At 37.7% G+C, this 17,834-nt stretch overlaps 3 protein-coding genes across 6 annotated transcripts in view; 1 reads left to right on the top strand and 2 right to left on the bottom strand.

Annotated features, from left to right (window-relative positions):
- Nucleotides 1-6,099, top strand: part of sorcs2 (sortilin-related VPS10 domain containing receptor 2) — a gene marked incomplete at its 5' end in the record, with an annotated part of 345,732 nt that extends 339,633 nt beyond the window's left edge. The window contains 3 exon segments of one of the 4 annotated variants that reach the window (XM_014017240.1): nucleotides 185-287; nucleotides 908-1,056; nucleotides 3,907-6,099. In XM_014017240.1, the coding sequence (XP_013872694.1) occupies nucleotides 185-287; nucleotides 908-1,056; nucleotides 3,907-3,971 (317 nt within the window). 4 annotated transcript variants of the gene reach the window in all.
- Nucleotides 6,100-8,552: 2,453 nt separating this feature from the next.
- Nucleotides 8,553-9,666, bottom strand: LOC106523701 (uncharacterized). The gene is made up of 3 exons (XM_014017226.1): nucleotides 9,615-9,666; nucleotides 8,826-9,521; nucleotides 8,553-8,743 (listed from the first exon to the last, which is right to left on the bottom strand). Exons 1-3 carry the CDS (start codon nucleotides 9,664-9,666, stop codon nucleotides 8,553-8,555), a joined length of 939 nt encoding a protein of 312 aa, XP_013872680.1.
- Nucleotides 9,667-14,245: 4,579 nt separating this feature from the next.
- On the bottom strand, nucleotides 14,246-15,733 carry LOC106523700 (uncharacterized). Its single transcript, XM_014017225.1, has 5 exons — nucleotides 15,697-15,733; nucleotides 14,885-15,583; nucleotides 14,653-14,781; nucleotides 14,469-14,512; nucleotides 14,246-14,365 (listed from the first exon to the last, which is right to left on the bottom strand). Exons 1-5 carry the CDS (start codon nucleotides 15,731-15,733, stop codon nucleotides 14,246-14,248), a joined length of 1,029 nt encoding a protein of 342 aa, XP_013872679.1.
- Between the last annotated feature and the right edge of the window lie 2,101 nt (nucleotides 15,734-17,834).

The raw sequence follows: 17,834 nt of genomic DNA, 5'->3' as shown, positions 1-17,834 counted from the left end.
TATATATATATTTGGATGGGGGAACCCCATTGGTGGGCCAGACAGAAAGCCTTGGGTTTGACACATGTGCTTTACAATAGAAACACTTCTATCTTTTTTATTGGTGACATTTTGTTTCTGCTTTCATATTTTGTCTTTTAATGTGCGAAAGAGATGTATTCTTCTCTACTGGTCTTAACTGCAGGCTACCATGGAGCAGTTGGAGGTCCAGGTATTTGGGCGCTAGCTGTAATTTTCCTAATCAGCGTCATTGCCACCGGCTCATTCATCCTATACAAGTTTAAAAGGTAAGCTTCATCAAATTAGGAAGAGTTTGTTGGTCTCCACAATTAAGGATCAACCATGTCAAACAGAATGTTGTCAGCTTTTTAAATTCAACCTTTTTTTAACAAAACCTAGAAATAAGTTAGTTTCTCTTGTGTCCCCGAAAATTACTTTAAAATATAGAAAATCAATGAAAACATAGATTTTCCTAAGACGGAACATATGATGTATAGCAGGCATCACCAAATGGCTCTGTTTGTAAACAGAAGTTCATATTATGTTTAGTAAAGTGGCAAACAGCCAATATTTCTTTACTCAGGTTTAAATGTTTAATTTTTAAATCTCTATATTTTTTTCTTGATGGATACACAAAAAAATGTGCCTAATACATATAAAAAGATCCTAATATGGTCCAGCCTTGTGAGCTTGCATGAAATTTCCTAGTTTAATTATGTATGCATGCCTTCTCTTCACTCTGATAACTCACCTGTATCACTGTCCCGAGTCCAAAACACACAACTATCCACAGAAAAGTCACAATAAAAAATGCCATATAGAAAAATACCGCCCCATCTCATGAAAACAATGAATCCCACAGTCCTTGGCTTAGGCCTGAGGATGCCTATCCCCCGTTGTTTTTCAGGAAGCTTCCAGGAAACCGCAACATCTATGCYCAGATGCACAACGAGAAGGAACAGGAGATGACAAGCCCCGTCAACCACAGTGAGGACACACAGCACATTATCCAAGGCGAGGAGTTCATTGACGATGACCTGGACTCGCAGACTTTAGGTAACGCAGGAGGTAGCCCCGCCTTCCGTTCCCTTATAAGGACTACCACTAACCACTGCTACTAAAACCCAAGCCACTAACTACAGCAGCTAACAGACACCAAGGTACTGAGTGACTTCACTTTCTTTTGTTATCACTGGTATTGCTAATGATGTTTGACCATTTACAGTACATTTTATGATCATCAGAGTTAATAGTTTTTTATGTCTAGCAAATTATATTATGTAACTGTCATAGCAATAAGACCATTGTGAACAATCATGATGAACATCGACAATATTGAAAATTAACTAAGAAATCTAAACATGTAATTGAATTATGTGTATTCAAAGCTTGACATTATTTCCCTTCTACAATCTTTTTTAAAATATTGTATTTCTAAGAGTTACCAACATTTTAATAACACAAAAACAATTGTTTTTTTTTTTGTTGCAGTTTTAGTGTTTAGTGATTACTTTTGAACATTGTGCAAAACTTAACATATAAAGCTATAATTCATGCTGTAGGTACAAAGGGCATACTACCTTTTACTACTCTTTAACTGCTGATTACATCAAACTCATTTTAATCCTTAAACAATATTTCCCAAGGCTCATTTCACACTAAATGATGACACTRCTATGGTGTAAAAAACATCAGCTAGACCATGACTGACAAGGACTGAAGGTGCATAGTAAGAAAGCAGGGGGCTTCCATTTTTATGTGCTAGTAGGTTCACAGTATTTTTTAATATGTACAGAACTTCTGTAGTAATGTTATAGTAGTTACTTACTGAGGTAGCAAAGTATCAATGTCCTGATTGAAGTATGGGTGAACAGAGTGATATTTTTCACGGTGTGAGACTTGAATGCACCAACTTGGTTTGGATTGGTCATACTGCTCACATCTAAGCTACAACAATAATTGTGACCAGGTCATGGAAGCAACCAAACACAGACATGATGATTGTGGTAGCATCATTCTGTGGTGGTGATCTCCTAGCATGTAGCTACATTCTGACATGGTCTTAAAAGGAGACATGGGGTAATACATGGCAAGATATTTGTTGTAACTGTAGGCAATAAATAGAGCATGGTGAGGGTCCAAGAGAGCAGCTCACAGATGCAACACAGCTGGAAGAATCATACAGTGAAATACCGATTTTTGCAGGGGTTACGTTCTTGGAGTACCTGCAAATAGTGAAAAAAATGTGAATAATGGATGCAGTCTAGAAAAGGCCTACAGCACACTTGGGCTGGCATTTGTAATGTTGTAAGAATCAAAGAAAAACACACAAGAGCCAAACTGTTAGCAGCTACACACCACACTGTGTTTATTGTTAGAAAGTGGAATTGCTGTGTTCTGGGCACAGTGCACGCATCATGTACTGTACTGTATTGTTTTGGGGGAGGGGGGATATTGTTTATGGAAATGTCCATCCATCCATTTTCTAGCACTTATCCAGAGTYGGGTCGTGGGGGCAGCAGCCTAAGCAGAGAGACCCAGACTTCCCTCTCCCCAGCCACTTGGGCCAGTTCCTCTGGGGGAATCCCAAGGTGTTCCCAGGCCAGCTGAGAAACATAGTCCCTCCCAGTGGGACATGCCAGGAACACCTCACCAGGGAGGCGTCCAGGAGGCATCCTAACCAGATGAACCACCTCAACTGGCTCCTCTCGACATGGAGGAGCAGCAGCTCTACTCTGAGTCCCTCCCAGATGACTGAGTTTCTCACCCTATCTCTAAGGGAGAGTCCAGACACCCTGCGAGGGAAACTCATTTCGGCCGCTTGTATCCACGATCTCATTCTTTCGGTCACTACCCAAAGCTCSTGACCATAGATGAGGGTAGGAACRTAGACCGACTGGTAAATCGAGAGCTTCACCTTCTGGCTCAGCTCCCGCTTCACCACGACAGACCAGTACAGCGCCCACATCACTGCAKACGCAGCACCTCCAGCCTGACGATCTCCTGCTCCATTCTTCCCTCATTCATGAACAAGACCCCAAAATACTTAAACTCCTCCATTTGGGGCAGAACCTCTTCCCCGACCCGGATAAGGCACCCTACCCTTTTCCGGCTTAAGACCATGGTCTCGGATTTTGGAGGCACTGATCCTCTTCCCGACATTTATATTCGCGTCACAATAATAGTACATTTTATTGTTCCTAATTGTTTAGCTTGTAAGCTAACAGAAAGTCAWGAGGGAAAGAAAGCTGACTTTTCTTACTGTACTGTATTTCCAGTCTCTGCAATGTCACGGGAACTAAACTACTAGGACTTAGGTTCCATGACAAAATCTGGGAAAGACTGATTTTGAAGATTATTTTTCTGTATTTTTTTGCAGAACAAATATCTATCATGTTGTTGTTTCTATGCTTAGCTTGATGCGACAAATGCTTTATTAGGAGTTCTGTGGGAGGGATTATGATGATTTATTCCTACTTCTTCAACATGACTATAAATACTCAGTAAGAAAGAGAAAAAAAAACTGAAAGGTAATCACTGACTCTCTTACTCTCACATTTCCTTCAGCTATAAACCAGCCTTTTGCGTGTTTCAGCATCATCACAGAAGGAGCTTTTCCAAATGTGCCACAATTCAAGTCACATTCATAGTGGCGTCATTATTGTGTATGTAGAGAAACTAAAAATGACCAATATTTTTATAAAGTAAAGTAGTTTGAAAATCGTAAATAATAAAATAAACTATATTTGGTTTGTCTATGTGGCCTCCAGGATATATTTTGCCATGAATAAACACCACAAAGCACCTTTTTGCTTTAGTGAACAACAATGTTTCAGAATTTGTGCACTTTACTCTTGAGTTCATCACTCACTTGGTTGCCTGTTTCTTTTTCTAACTTGTCTCCAGGCAACCACTCAGGTGTGGTCTTGAGCATCACCTCCAGAGAATTACACGGTTACCTGACAAGCTGATCGCTGACATGGCAACAATGATGAGCCCAGCCGAGTCGAGACAGCTAACAAGCACAGGGACTCTGCCTTTCTACAATGTTTTTGCCCCAACCCCACTTTCCCCTCCAACCTGCCTAATTTCGACAGGATTTGTTTAGACCTGTATTTTACATCATTTTAAGGCCCTTTTTCATTTTTAATTTTGTTGATCTCAATCATGGAGGATGTGAGAAATACATTTAAAAACAAGTGGACTGTATCTATACTGTAGATGGAGATGTTTTGCCTCCCATCTGAGGAGCTTTCTCAGTTTAAAAAATAAGAAAATCAAATTTTGGATTTGAGAAATCTCCCTGGATGGGAAGGRAAACATCTCAACTAATTAATTTTTTTAGTCAAAACACAGCCAGATGGCTTACCTGTGTTTTAAGAAAAAATGGTCTATAAATTTTCTGCCATTTAACATGATTAAAATGAGTAAGCACAACTCACTCTTCTGGCTTCCAAGAAAATTTTGGTGTAAGACGGTAGAACACTTTAGGCCAACAGTGACTGAAGTTAGCTGCCTAAATACTGCTGTGTGAGCACTAAACATAGGCTGCATCGGGGTACAGAAAATAAATTATTGACTATTAAGTTTGTATTCTTCCACCTGATATTTTCTTCCTTTTCCCCTAAAAGTACCACTCCACTTTTCCCTCTTCAAAGGCAATAATAATCTCAATGGAATGTACAGTTTGATGAACCCTTGTGGATTTGCATACAAAGTGAGTATGCATGCAAACACAAGAGGGCGATGTTGCACTTTCTTAAATTTCCACTCACAGGTACTTCTCACCATTTTGGGACTATACACTCTATGTACACACAGCTTTGTTCATGTTTCATCATWAGGAGTCTTGTTCTTTGCTTTAAAAGTTTATCTTTTTTTTAGACGATCTGTGCGTGGTATTTCAAATCAACTCTTGTCTGTCCCATGGTGCCTCGAAGGGCAGACTCTGATCTGCTTGGTGACATTATCTAACGTGTTTAGTTATTTCTAAAAAGAAAGAGAACAAAAACAAAAAAAAACATGGCCCTTTCTGCTCCTCCTCGCAATTWATTTTAGTCAGAGCAGACTCTTTCCTCTCAAGAAGAAGGTTTCCGACATGGAAAGAAGGGGTAGTTGATTTATTCAGTACCAGCCTATATTAGGCGTAGCCCTAAGTGGAATCATGTCTTCTTAAAGGTTTGGTTTCTTGTATGTAAATGTGTAAATATGAACAGTGAACTCCACTTTGTACATACTCCCATCATCATGTGTTTTACACTGCTACCAAAATACATTCAAATTGTTCTTTGATTTCTTCTTCCTGGAGTGATTTGCCAATGTTCCTTCGATATAAAACTCTCACTGTTCATTGTCATTGCTTGCTTTATATGTACTCATGTTCAATATTTTTGTATTTTGAGTAGCAACATGTCACAGGCCTGGGTGATTACTGGAAATAGTTTCAGAATCTAAAAAGACCCTCACAGCTACTGAATAATGCTTATATATATGGATATTTTTGATACACGTCAGTTTTCTCCTAATTCACACCAAACATAGGTTAGTGTTTTTGTTGCCTCTTGCCACAGTTTATTTTTTGTTTTGTTTGCACTAAAAAAGTGAGATGTTGCAGCTGCAAAGTTCTGGASGTTAGCTGCACAAACCTACAAACTCTGAATCCGAAGGTCGTTGGACAAAAGACCTTTGAGATCACCGATGCTACCAACKTTGTTGACACAACTCTGGTTAATCTTGTTGTTTTTAACACAGCAGATTACATTTACTCACTCTGGTTTAAATCAACTTTTGTACATATTCTGGTCATGTTCAATTTGGTCTTGGTTTTATAGTAGGGTATGGTCATTGAATCAATGTCCCTTTTGGAAAAAAGGGAATGTAAGAGAACTGATTTTCAAGTTCCACTGTAATAGTCGAGGAGTTTCACAGATGATGACACTGACTTTGTAATTTGTACCACTTCTTTTCACTGTTTTCTTTTTCTTACCTGTTGGTATGTTTGAACTCWTGATTTTGCTATTAAAAACAATTGTGCGTTCTTTTCAGGAAGCATACTGCACTGAACCTGCATCCTGAAATAAATCACTCCCATAACTTGTACGTCTTCWTGCATATCATTTATGTGGATTGGTTTTATTTGACTCAAACCACAAGTACGTTTTCATAAAAAATGTAATACACACTTTAATGATCAGACATTTTCCACTGTATTTGATTCTATTCAAAATTTCAGTCTAGAAACATTTGCAGTTCTGTTTGTTCTACATGCGCTTACTGAAAAAAAAAATTGAGTCATGACAACCACGTCTATAAAAAAATTTATTACAGGTTTGAACYGACAGGCATAGCACAACATCCCAAATTTAGACAACCTGCTGACCTCATCCACACATACAGATGCAATGAGAGCACAAACTTAATATAACACATATATAACCAGAGAAATATTTTATCAGTTTGAGACTGCAACTAAAGGAGAAGGTTTTAAAATGCAAGCAGTTCCGCGTTTGAAGCTAGATTGTGGATTTTCACTCACAAAACCACGTCCAAGAAATGAGGATATATCATTTGTCTGATCTAWAGTACTGTGTCATCAATACATGTTCCCAATGATGAGATTTATGCTCTGCTTTTATCCATCACACATGAAATGCACCCAAGTGGAGCAGCGGGCAGCTAGCGCCTAAGTAGCAGTTGAGGGTTAGGAGTCGTGTTCAAAGACACAACGAAATGGGCRTTTCTTTGGATACATTTTTTTATTGGAAAAGTTTAAAACTGTAATATGAACAAAAGTGATATCTATTAAGAGCAGTTTGATAAGTGCTATATTTAATAATTTTGTGTTCTGAAGATCCTTTTTACAGTGGGCAGGTGCCAACATGCAGCASATGAATGAATAATGCAAACTCCAAAACACACAARCACAGAAAACAAATAGGCCTACARCAWAATTCTGCTGCAATCCCAAGAAACAAGCAAAAACATACAGCCAAGAAAATAAATGCAAAGGAGAATATCCCGTAAACACAACCACATGTATAGGAAAATGCAGCAAAATCAGCTACACAAAAAACTGCACCAGACCACTAGAGGGTCATGAGACCAGACTACGGGCAAATGTGATAAGTAAATTGTACCTTGCCTTTTTTTCCCTTCAGCTTTATTCCACACCATGTTAAAGTCTTCACTGAAGGTCTGGTCCAATATGACTTGGTGGTTGAGTCCCCATGTTGTAGATTGAGTTTTCATCATTTCTWACATAGTTTTTAGTCTGTTTCCAGTCTGTCACTGGAGTACACACTAAGTCTACAGTCAGACACTAGAGTACACTCTGACTACAGTGTGACACTGGAATACACACACTGATTCTACAGTCTGACATTAGAATACACACATTGGGCCTCATGCAAGAACATGTTCGTATTCTTATCCTAAATTTCTCTTACTTTTGTTCGTACAAAGGGTTCATACGAACATGTCACGTCAGATTCAACAAACTCTTCTATCTTCAGGAAAAGGGTGTAAATGAGCTGCGTAAACTGATGAATGCATATCAGGTTCTCGTTCACGGGGAGAGGTTATTTACATAATTACCACCCCAAAAAACACCATACAGTATACACTTTTCCTGCCACACATACCAGGAAGTGTCCATTCATAAGTAACATCGCACAGTAAAAAAGAAGAACTACTTTGGAGATTGAAGTTCTGCTCTCAGAGATCGTGTCAGCTGTAGAATTAAAGAATCTGCTTTCAAGCCGAGGAATGAAATGACTGCTGTTAATGTCATGTCTCCTGGGTCGTACAGTCACAGAAATAAAAATCTAAATCATAATCATCTCCCTCTGTAGTCCTGCTCYGCTTTGTCTTTGGTCAAATATTTTTAATTTCACWGTAAACAACTGTGTTGCAGCTTTMACTTATTCAGGGGAGCAGTCACACACTGGCCCAATGACTCTACAGTCTGACACTGGAATACACACCTTGACTACAGACTGAAACTGGAGTGCACATACTGACTACAGTCTGACACTGGAATACAAACACTGACTACAGTCTGACACTGGAGTATAAACACTGACTACAGTCTGACACTGGAATACAAACACTGACTACAGTCTGACACTGGAGTATAAACACTGACTCTAGTCTGACACTGGAATACAAACACTGACTACAGTCTGACACTGGAGTATAAACACTGACTTGGTAAATCATCTATTTGTCTTCTTGCTCTGTTGGTCCTTTGTTGCTTTACAGCAGCGTAATTTAGGTTTTCTGCATCTTGGTAACCCTGATACAAAAATATAAATCATAATAAGGTAAACTGAATTTCTCCAAAATGTAAAGACATTTTTCACATATTAATAATAATTCAGTAATGTCTTCAACATTTATATTTTGAAGAGTTACCTCTGAATCCACCTTAGTGCCATTTGAACTTGCTTCATGTGGCTCTGCTGTGAAACAGACCAATATATGATATAATATAATACAACACAATRCAATACAATACAATACAATACAATACAATACAATACAATACAATATAGCTATTCCCTGGTAACACTAATAATGGTTTTAGTAAACAGTTTAAGAGAAAAGTAGTAATAACCTGTACAGAAACACTGGAGTCTTTGCTTCATCTTGTACACAGAGAAAACCATGCAAACAATCAGGATGATGTTGGTTGTCAGAGCTCCACTTAATAAATATACAAGAAAGTCAGAAGAGATCAGCTCATCTACAGAAACAATATAAGACAAGACATTTGTTACACAACTTTAATTATCTCTGTGCAATTAATGAATATTGCATGTATTTACCTGCAGATTCCATTTTTGACTTGTCTGAAAACAGTATGTGTCCACATGAAGCTACAGCACAGTAATGAGTCTCGCAGTCGGTCACATTTAGGCTCTTTGGTGGCAGGTTGTACACACAGTTGTGTGTTTGTACACTGAGACTTCTCTCACACTGATCATTTTTGCCTCTCTGGGTGTAAATGAGTCCTGGATGGAATTTCCCAGCATTTTTGAACCAGTAAACACTGTGTTCCCCATCACAGGTCCCGGTTTGAATGGTACAGGTTTGGGTCCTGGAACCTTCTGGCTGAGGGGTCTCACATTCKGACTGGTGGACTGAAGTTTCGATGTTCAAACCTGAGCCCTCCACACTCACCGTAGCTCCATCCCCAAATTCAAACTTCTGTGCATCGATACCTACACAGTAGTAAGTCGCTGAGTCAGAAATGTGTAAATCGGWGATTTGAAGGTGACTTTCTCCATTTTCTACTTTCAATGCAAAACGAGAATTGTTCTTGAATTCATCGTGAAAGCTGCTGTGGGCATCGTATTTATAAAAAGAARCAATCATATTGGGTTTTTGTCTCAGAATTTGTTTAAACCAGTAAACCATCACTGTGYCTTGTTTATCATAAAAACATCGCAGAGTCACGTTATCACCAACATGGGCTAAAGAAAAACCCGTGTCCTGATACACATAGGTAGATGATCTCTGAGCTGGAAAAAAACAGATTTAATTCAAATAATTAAACTTATTCTGAAAAGTTGAAGTCCTATAAGGTACAGAAATGATCTGAACTGAAAGCTTACCTGAACTTAAGGAAAGAGACACGAGAAAGAAAGCAAACTTCAGGGGAGTCATCGTGTCCAGAATGCTCGACTGATGGAACTGAGTCTCCTTATAACTTCTGCTGTTCAAAGAAAGGGCTCTGATTGGCTAAAGAAAACGAACATCAGAGAGAACAGAAAACAGCTAAATGGAATGTCGATTTACTCTTTATGCTGTCATTGTAACAATTTTTCTTTTCTTCCACTTTTTACAACTTCCTCTTCTGGACTGACACTTTTATTATATAAAATTAATAAAATGCTCACTAATACATGCTATTGGTTGCTTTTAACAAGAAGTGTGTCTTTTTTATTATTTTAACGTAAAGCTTTTCTATTATTGTTCATGGATGTGCAAGTTTTCACTGTCATAAACACGCTGGTAGATATTTTTACTAAACATGTTGTGTATTCATGTTGATGTTTGTCATTTAAAACTCAGTTTCTTTGGATGGCTATAAAAAGCTGACACTCTCTATATACCACCAACATGACTGGATCAAATTGTACCTAAAATAAAATGGCCCTGGTATATTTACCATTTTCACATATTTAGAAGTTATTCATATGATTGTATCTGTTCAGGACTTAAAACTTCAACTTCAAATACTTTTTCTTTAAAAATGTCACCCACCCCAACTAATATAAATGTTAATTGCTGTATGGAGATATCRAAGTCACACTGTGTGGCTGCAGGGCATGGAAAACAAAACACTGCAGAGACTTCCTGTTGGTGACCACACAGAGTGCAACATGATRTGAGGAGGTTCATGGTCTGAAACTTGCTCAGAGCTAACTTTAAACCACGTAGAAGCTAAAAAAAATTGGATGGAGGTATGTAGTCAACAAGATCGCAGTAAATGATTTTTGAATACTATATCACTGGGACGCTCAAGACTGATTTGCTGATTCCAAACAAGAACAAATATTTTTGCACTCCCATTGTAAGACAAGACATACTGTATTATAGAATGACACCATCCATCAATTTGTCTGTGGCGGATTTCTTGTCTGAGCTCTAAATTGAAACCCTTTAAGGATGACATGTCAAACAGCACAGCTGGAYACCTCATCAGTGATGATCCCTGTTGATTTGAAGGCCATGAGGTCAAATGTCAAATTCACAGGTGATCCTTATCTATGCTTTGTCTTTAGAGTGAGCCACAAATGTTTAGGATTGAAAATGCCATCGGACTATGGCTCCAGATTATATCTTATTTTAATTAAGAGCACTTCCAACAAAGAAATGTTGAGTGGTAGTCAGACTTTATAGACATACTTGAAAAAAAAAATAAAGTAAAAGTAAAAATACCCTAACAGAAAACGACTGGTAAAAATAAAATTCACTGATAAAAGTACTTAAGTAAAAGTTATAAAATGGCTCACAAAAATCGGGAAAGTAAAGGTACTTTTACACACTCTAAATAAATAAACTGCTGAATTTACTTAACCAAACTGGTTCCACAAAACCAAGTTGGTTAAATTAAGCAATGTACATATTTTTTATGAAAATATATTGCTTCATATTTACTCTACTAGGTAACCAGTAAATCTGACACTTTTTAAAAAAAATTTTAGCGCGCATGAACAACTCCTTTCAAGATGAGTTCGGACATATTTAGATTTGTAACGAGTAACTAGTTGTTAAATTTTAAAGTAAAGAAGTGGAAATATATTTCAGGTTTTAAATGTAACAAAATAAAAGTAACCAATTAAAAAAAACTTGATAAAATTACAAATCCTCAAAAAAATTACTGTAACAAAGTAAATGTACTTAGTTACTATCAACCTCTGGTGGTATTCATGAAGTCTACTAGCATGGGCATAACGGACCTGGGTGAGACATGAGTGGAACATGTCCCCTGCACTTCCTGTGTTTGTGCCCTCTGTCCCCCACAGTTTTTTCAGCCATTACAACASTTTAAWTCATTAAGMTGCAGTAATGTGTTTTTCCGAGCCATCTTTAAACGCACCATTAGCTAACACCWATGTACACCCGTAGATCACCAGCTGCACTGTGTGGGTCAAAAACCAGGTAGAGCCAGCAAAAGGCAAAAAACTTAAACATTTTAATGCTGTTGAAGACATATGTTAAGTAAATAAATGAGGTAATACTGTATATTCCAATATCATATTAAGCTATTTAACAAGAATACTAATGTTGTTGTTACCTACAGTATATCTTATGGATAAAACAAATCCTCTTTAGTTTCTGTGCAGAACTTGTGCTCACTTCATTTCCATATAAAATAAATATTTACTGTCACAGTACAAAGAGCAAAGTTAGGTGGAGACAGACCAGATCCAGCAGCAGGGACCATGATGCACATTCTTCTCAGGTAAGGACCGATTATAACTTTTCTGCAGGGAATAAAGAAGGTAACAGGACAGGGGTTTCACAGATATTCCAGAATACTCTTAATAAAACTCCAAAATACTTTAATTTTTTTTATTTCTACTTAAGTCCAAAACAAAAATGGAACTGCTAATATTATTTTTGTAATACACTTAATTAAGAAATGAATGTTTTAGTTCTAAAGTAAAAAACTGACATGAATGTTTAAAGATGTAGTTTATATTTAGACATGCTTTAATTTATTTTTTAATTATTTATTTTCAAATATTTTGCTATTGAATTATTTGTGTTCCTATAGGCAGCAGGTATGGGTCATGTCATTTTTCTTTAGCTTGATTCATTTTGAACGTTTGTCACATTTGACTAACATGTTGATGCATTTAGTGCCGTGTCACTTTCTTTGTTCATGACATTAAATTATAWGACTCATTGCCCTGCTACCATGTCACTTCCATTTTGTGTGCTATGTRCTAATTTGTTTACAGGAAATGTTTTACTRAACATTTYATGYTCACTTAATGATCTGGCTACTTACMCTGTAGATGTTGGAGGGAACTCAACCAGAGCCTGGCRGCTAAAACTTTAGATTTTGTTAGTAAATAGTTTAAAGAACTAGAGTTGGTTCTCTGGTGCTGTACTGTGGTTGTTACTGATTGTAGTAGTAGTAGTAGTATATTTTATTTTCACGTATGCACCAGCAGGTACCCAGTCTACATGGGTTTACAGTACAAGACACAATAAAACATATAAAAACAAGTAGACAAATATTTTTCTTACAAAAAGTGTAAACTGAGCTAACTGAAACACAAACTACTTAAATAAATAATGCATTTTATCTTCATTGATTAAATAAAAGAAATTTGGATTAACATCAAGGACTACTAAATTCAAAAACAAGGGCAGTAAAACTAAAAGTGCTTTTCCTTTTCAATTTCCCCCAAATCACACAAAAAACATCTTCGGTCCTCTGGGACAAAACGAAAACGTCCCGTCTCCATAGCCAGAGGCAAAAAACACACATTTAAACTGGGCACCTTAGTTGTTTAGATAAGTTCCATTATCTGTGTTTTAACCACTAAGGAGATGATTGAATTTGAGATGATAAATCACTCAACAGACCTCTGAAACCCCCCCACCCCCTCACTTCTGAGATGGTGATAGGTCCTTGACTCCTATGATCATAACTTGGCTTGTAGAGGTGGCTAACACACAGTTTATCAGTGTATCTGCTATTTAATTGCATCTTCAGTTCTCCTGGTTCCATGCAAACCTGTATTTTAGTGAATTTTCCTTGGGATGCAAGCAATGTCAATAAAATTGAATCTAAACACACAAGCATCAACTAAAGTCATCGACTCCACATTTTCAAAAAAATAAAAAATAAAACAGGGGTGAGTACTTAGTACTTTGACTTGACTTGATGGTAATGATCCTGACAATATTTACGAGGGAAGTGAGTCGTTTAATTATATCAAAAAAAATCTAAAACTACATCTTTTTTTTCCCTAAAACATTGTCTTGTGTTTACGCACAACTTTTTTTATTCCCTGACGATAGACGTTGCCTCTACAGCAGGTTTTCAGGGTCACGGCGGCTCCAGTAAAAGTCACCTGCAGATGTTAGGTCATCTTCTTTGTGTTTGAGCTTGGTGAGAGCTTGTTTCCATCAGTGGAAACTTTTACTGTGCAGGCCCACCTTTACCACAGCACTGCAAGGTTTATAGAGCAAGACGTGACGAACCGTGATGCACGACGTGCCGGCAAAGATATTAATAGATTGGAGGAAGCTTTATGAGACCACTGTGAACTCACAAAACTGATGTAGTGGATTTAAAAATAATACGTACAGTRTATATGTCAACTGAGTAAAGGTAATGCAATAACAATAACATGAAGGGGCAGATATTATAAGATTATTTTTCTTCTCTCTGCTATCTTTTATTTCATTGTATTTGTATTTTCTTTTTTTTGTACATAGAATTTTGTTTTTAAGAAATGAATAAAGTTTGAAAATAWTAAAAAGGTAAATGTGTTACCTTTACTCTGTTCAGCTGAGTGGAACCAGGTGACATAATTTATTTTATTAAATCCATTCATTCTGATCTTTGAGTTAAATTTTCTGTTGGAGGTTGTGATTGTAGTGCTCAACTCAATTAACCAAAAATCTGCAAAAAAAAATGCATGTTTATTTAATACATAGCAACACTGTAGATTGATGTTGTGATTATTTATTGTTTCAGTCTTAAGAAAGAGGTTCTTCACACATTTCTGCTCGTCACACTGGAGTAAATACAAACAYTCTCAGTGTCTTGCTGCTGTCGACCGTCGCTCCTCCTCAGGCTCAGAGCAGCRTAATGGACACTTGTTTCATCGTGACTCTGCAGGTGACAGAAAAGCAAAATGGGAACCAGGTAGAACCAGAAACAGTACAGATTCACTCAAACAGCTTGTGAAAAAATAGTTCAGATGTGATCGTCCTACCGCAGGGTTTGAGCCTGCAGAMAATCCAAGAGGAGAGGCAGTTCCTGCAAAACCAAAAAATAAAAAAATTAAAAAAAAATTGCGTAAAAATGGCAGTTTGAAAAAAAAAAAAAAAAAAAATTAAAAAAAAATTGCGTAAAAATGGCAGTTTGAAGCAGCTCAGATTATTTTTTCGAATCTTTACCTTCGCAGGCAGAGCAGAGCTTTGCTTTTAGCTTGTACTTTGAGAAAGACAATACTAAGAGCACAATAATGGAAACTGCTAGTGCCACACTCAGAACGTACACCAGAAGATGAGGACCCGTGGTCGGATCTAACAAAACAACAAATGCTCTTAGCTACTGACATTTGCAATAAATAAACGCAGTATTGTAAAACTGTGGATGTGGGAAGAAAATGTTGCTGTGGTCACGTACCTACAATCTGAACCTTTGTTCCGTCTCCAAAGACGATTCGCCCACAGGAGACCAAAACACAGCGGTAAGTTCCCTCATCGGAGGAGTTTACAGACTTTAGCTGAAGATTGGAGGTGCAGTTTTTCCCGAGTGTCTTCTCATTTGAGAAGCTTGTGCAGTGTTCCTCACCAGGATAGATGACTGAAGGCTGCGACCCACCATGTCTGAACCAGTAAAGGCTCTGCCATTCTTCATGTTGCTCAGCAAACACAGTACAGCTCAAATTCACAGAGTCCCTCAACTGGAGCATTTCCATCGCTGGTTGACGGATGAACGGCCGAGCGTCAGACAGAGATGTTTTCACATGAAGGAAAACTCCTTGCCCAAATTCAATGCCGCTGAATGCTAAAGTCCCGCAGTAATATGTCCCAGAATCTGACAGTTCAAGGTTTGTAATGGTCAGATTGTTGCTGCTTTTTTCAGTGTGAGTGTCAATGCGAAACCGTGTTTTATATAACGGGTAGATTTCAGCTTTATCGCTGAGCATCATCCAGTTGGATATAAGGTGARGTTTCCCATTTAAACCTTGCTGGTACCAAACAAGGAACGTCACAGCCTTGTTGTGACAGGAACAGTGTAAAGTCACGGTCTCCCCAACTCTGGCAGTCAWAATCCCAGTCGTCTGAAATATTTCTGAGATCGCAACAGTAAATCCTGAACCTGTTTAAATGCAGATAATATAAAAAATGTTATTAGAAGTTTGAATTCTCATTGCTCTCTTTCAGACTTGCGTTTTCACACGTAGGAACAGTCAACATGTGTTGAGTACTCACAGATACAGAAGAAAAGCAGAGAATAAAGTGACCCCATTTCTGAAGCAGCRCAGTCTCTGAGCTCACGGATGCACTAAATTTTGCTCTAAAGATGACAAAGACATTTTTGTGATTGGCTAAGAGGAATGGTTGCACGAAAAATCAGGCTTGTGATTTGCTCTGATCCGAAAGAACTGCTGAYCAGCTTCCTGGGGGTGGACTAAGGGTTAGTTCGGCCCGTTAAGTTACTGGAGGACAGTACAATGTGGCAATGTGTAAACCATGAAAAAAAACAACTTTCCATTTGTGAGTAGAAATATTAAGAGCTGGTACACAACAACCATGCTCAACAAGATGCAGCAAAGCAAAAAGGCTGAAATGCATTTTTTATTTCTTTTTGGCTCTTCTTATTTAATATAAAAATGTTCCCATTAGCTCAGATCATGATAAACAAAATGCAGATGATGCACAGCTCTGCCACCAGCTGACCAAGAACTCATTTGAATGTTGAACAAGTCAATGAACGAATGTGCAATAATCTTCTTCTGAACAAAAAAATAAAACTGAAATAAGTATTTTTGGGCCAACAAAGGAGAGATCAGGAGTCAGCACAAAMCTCTTAGTTCTTACAGAAACTACTGATCAGGTCTGAAGTCTGTAGTGATGGACTCAGACCCATACATGTCAACTTGTAYGGATTGTAAGTTATAAGGATTTTACGTCATTTTGCAGGTATACAGACATATAGAGCAATCTCACGGATTTTTTCAAGTCGTACGGATTTTTTCAAAACCTCAGTTTCAAATTTATCTAACATGTCAGAATTTATCTAACATGTCAGAGCCTGTATAGGAGGATTTTAAAAACAATAAATAACATCAAACAGCCATCTTCCAACCTGTTCTGTTCTGCCACTAGAGATAAGTTTTGAACTTTTTTCGCTGTCCTTTCAGCTGTCATCTCAGCAACCGAACCCCCCACCCCCCTCCCCCGTGGGTGCGAGTTGTACAAATTTTTTACAAAATTTACCGATTTTTGAGGCTTTTTATACAGGTAAACATCCGAAGAGGTTGACATGTATGCAGACTTGAACTTTCAGAAACACAAAGACGGTTACAAAGTCTGTCACCTGAAGATCATTTCCAGGGTTAAAGGACTGAGATAAACTCATCCATGTGTTATCGTTAGTTGGACTGATTACTGTAACAGTGTCTTCACAGGTCTGCCTAAAAAGTCCAGGCAACTGCAGMTGATCCAGAACGCTGCTTTCCCCATCCCTCACTACACCCCGCCTCCTCCAAACGTGTGTTTTCAAATGTTTTAACCTTTATCTCTTTGTCAATCACCTTTATTTAACCAGATAGAGCCCATTGAGATCAAGATCTCTTTTCCAAGGGTGTCCTGGTCAAGTGGTCAACAGCACACATCACAGGGTGGTTGACAYAAAAGTTACATTGTAGAAAAGAAAAGTATAAATAAAATACAGTCGCAGATTCAGACAATGAGTAGTACAAACAGTCGAGATGRGGCAAAGTAATAATCTAGGCGTTGACAGTAGTTTCGAGACTTATTGAAATGACATTTGAGAGTTAAATTACCAAGATTTGGTTGAGTACAGCCTGAAAAATAGAAGTAACACATACTTAARACAAACATAGGCAGCTWTCAAACCTTTTGATGACAGTATCTGTAAGGGTTGAAGTGAAGGATCTCGGAGTGACGAGTTTTGCTAAATTGTCAAAATAATAAAAGATTAAAGTTACAAACTTTTCTTTAGAAAAGGGGGAAAACTGAGTTATACAGAGTTTTAATTATTTAAATGGACTGCTTTTGGTGGTTTTTATATATAAAAAGTAAATTGATATTTTCACAACCTCTGAGCAGACAAGGATTGTCCCGTGTCTGATGGGCTCATGGTTGGTGAAATGTTATTTGGGTCTACCACCGGTCTTTTTTTGTTCCAGACGAACCTCAGCAGCAATGGCATGCTGCGAGAGGGCTTGCTTATGCAGCTCAGCTCAACAATCCGACCACGTTCAAGGAGAGAAAACTTTTTAGACTTTGCCATCTGTCTTCCAAATAACTAGATACCCACTGTAATGCAGGTAATCTAATACCATATTTATTTAGCTTTTCAAAAAGAATACTGTGATTAATAG

This window comes from Austrofundulus limnaeus, unplaced genomic scaffold (assembly GCF_001266775.1).
Source record: "Austrofundulus limnaeus strain Quisiro unplaced genomic scaffold, Austrofundulus_limnaeus-1.0 Scaffold164, whole genome shotgun sequence".
In the NCBI taxonomy this organism is placed as follows: Eukaryota; Metazoa; Chordata; class Actinopteri; order Cyprinodontiformes; family Rivulidae; genus Austrofundulus; species Austrofundulus limnaeus.
Note: the sequence above shows the minus strand (reverse complement) of the source record. Positions and strands in the feature narration are given on the sequence as shown.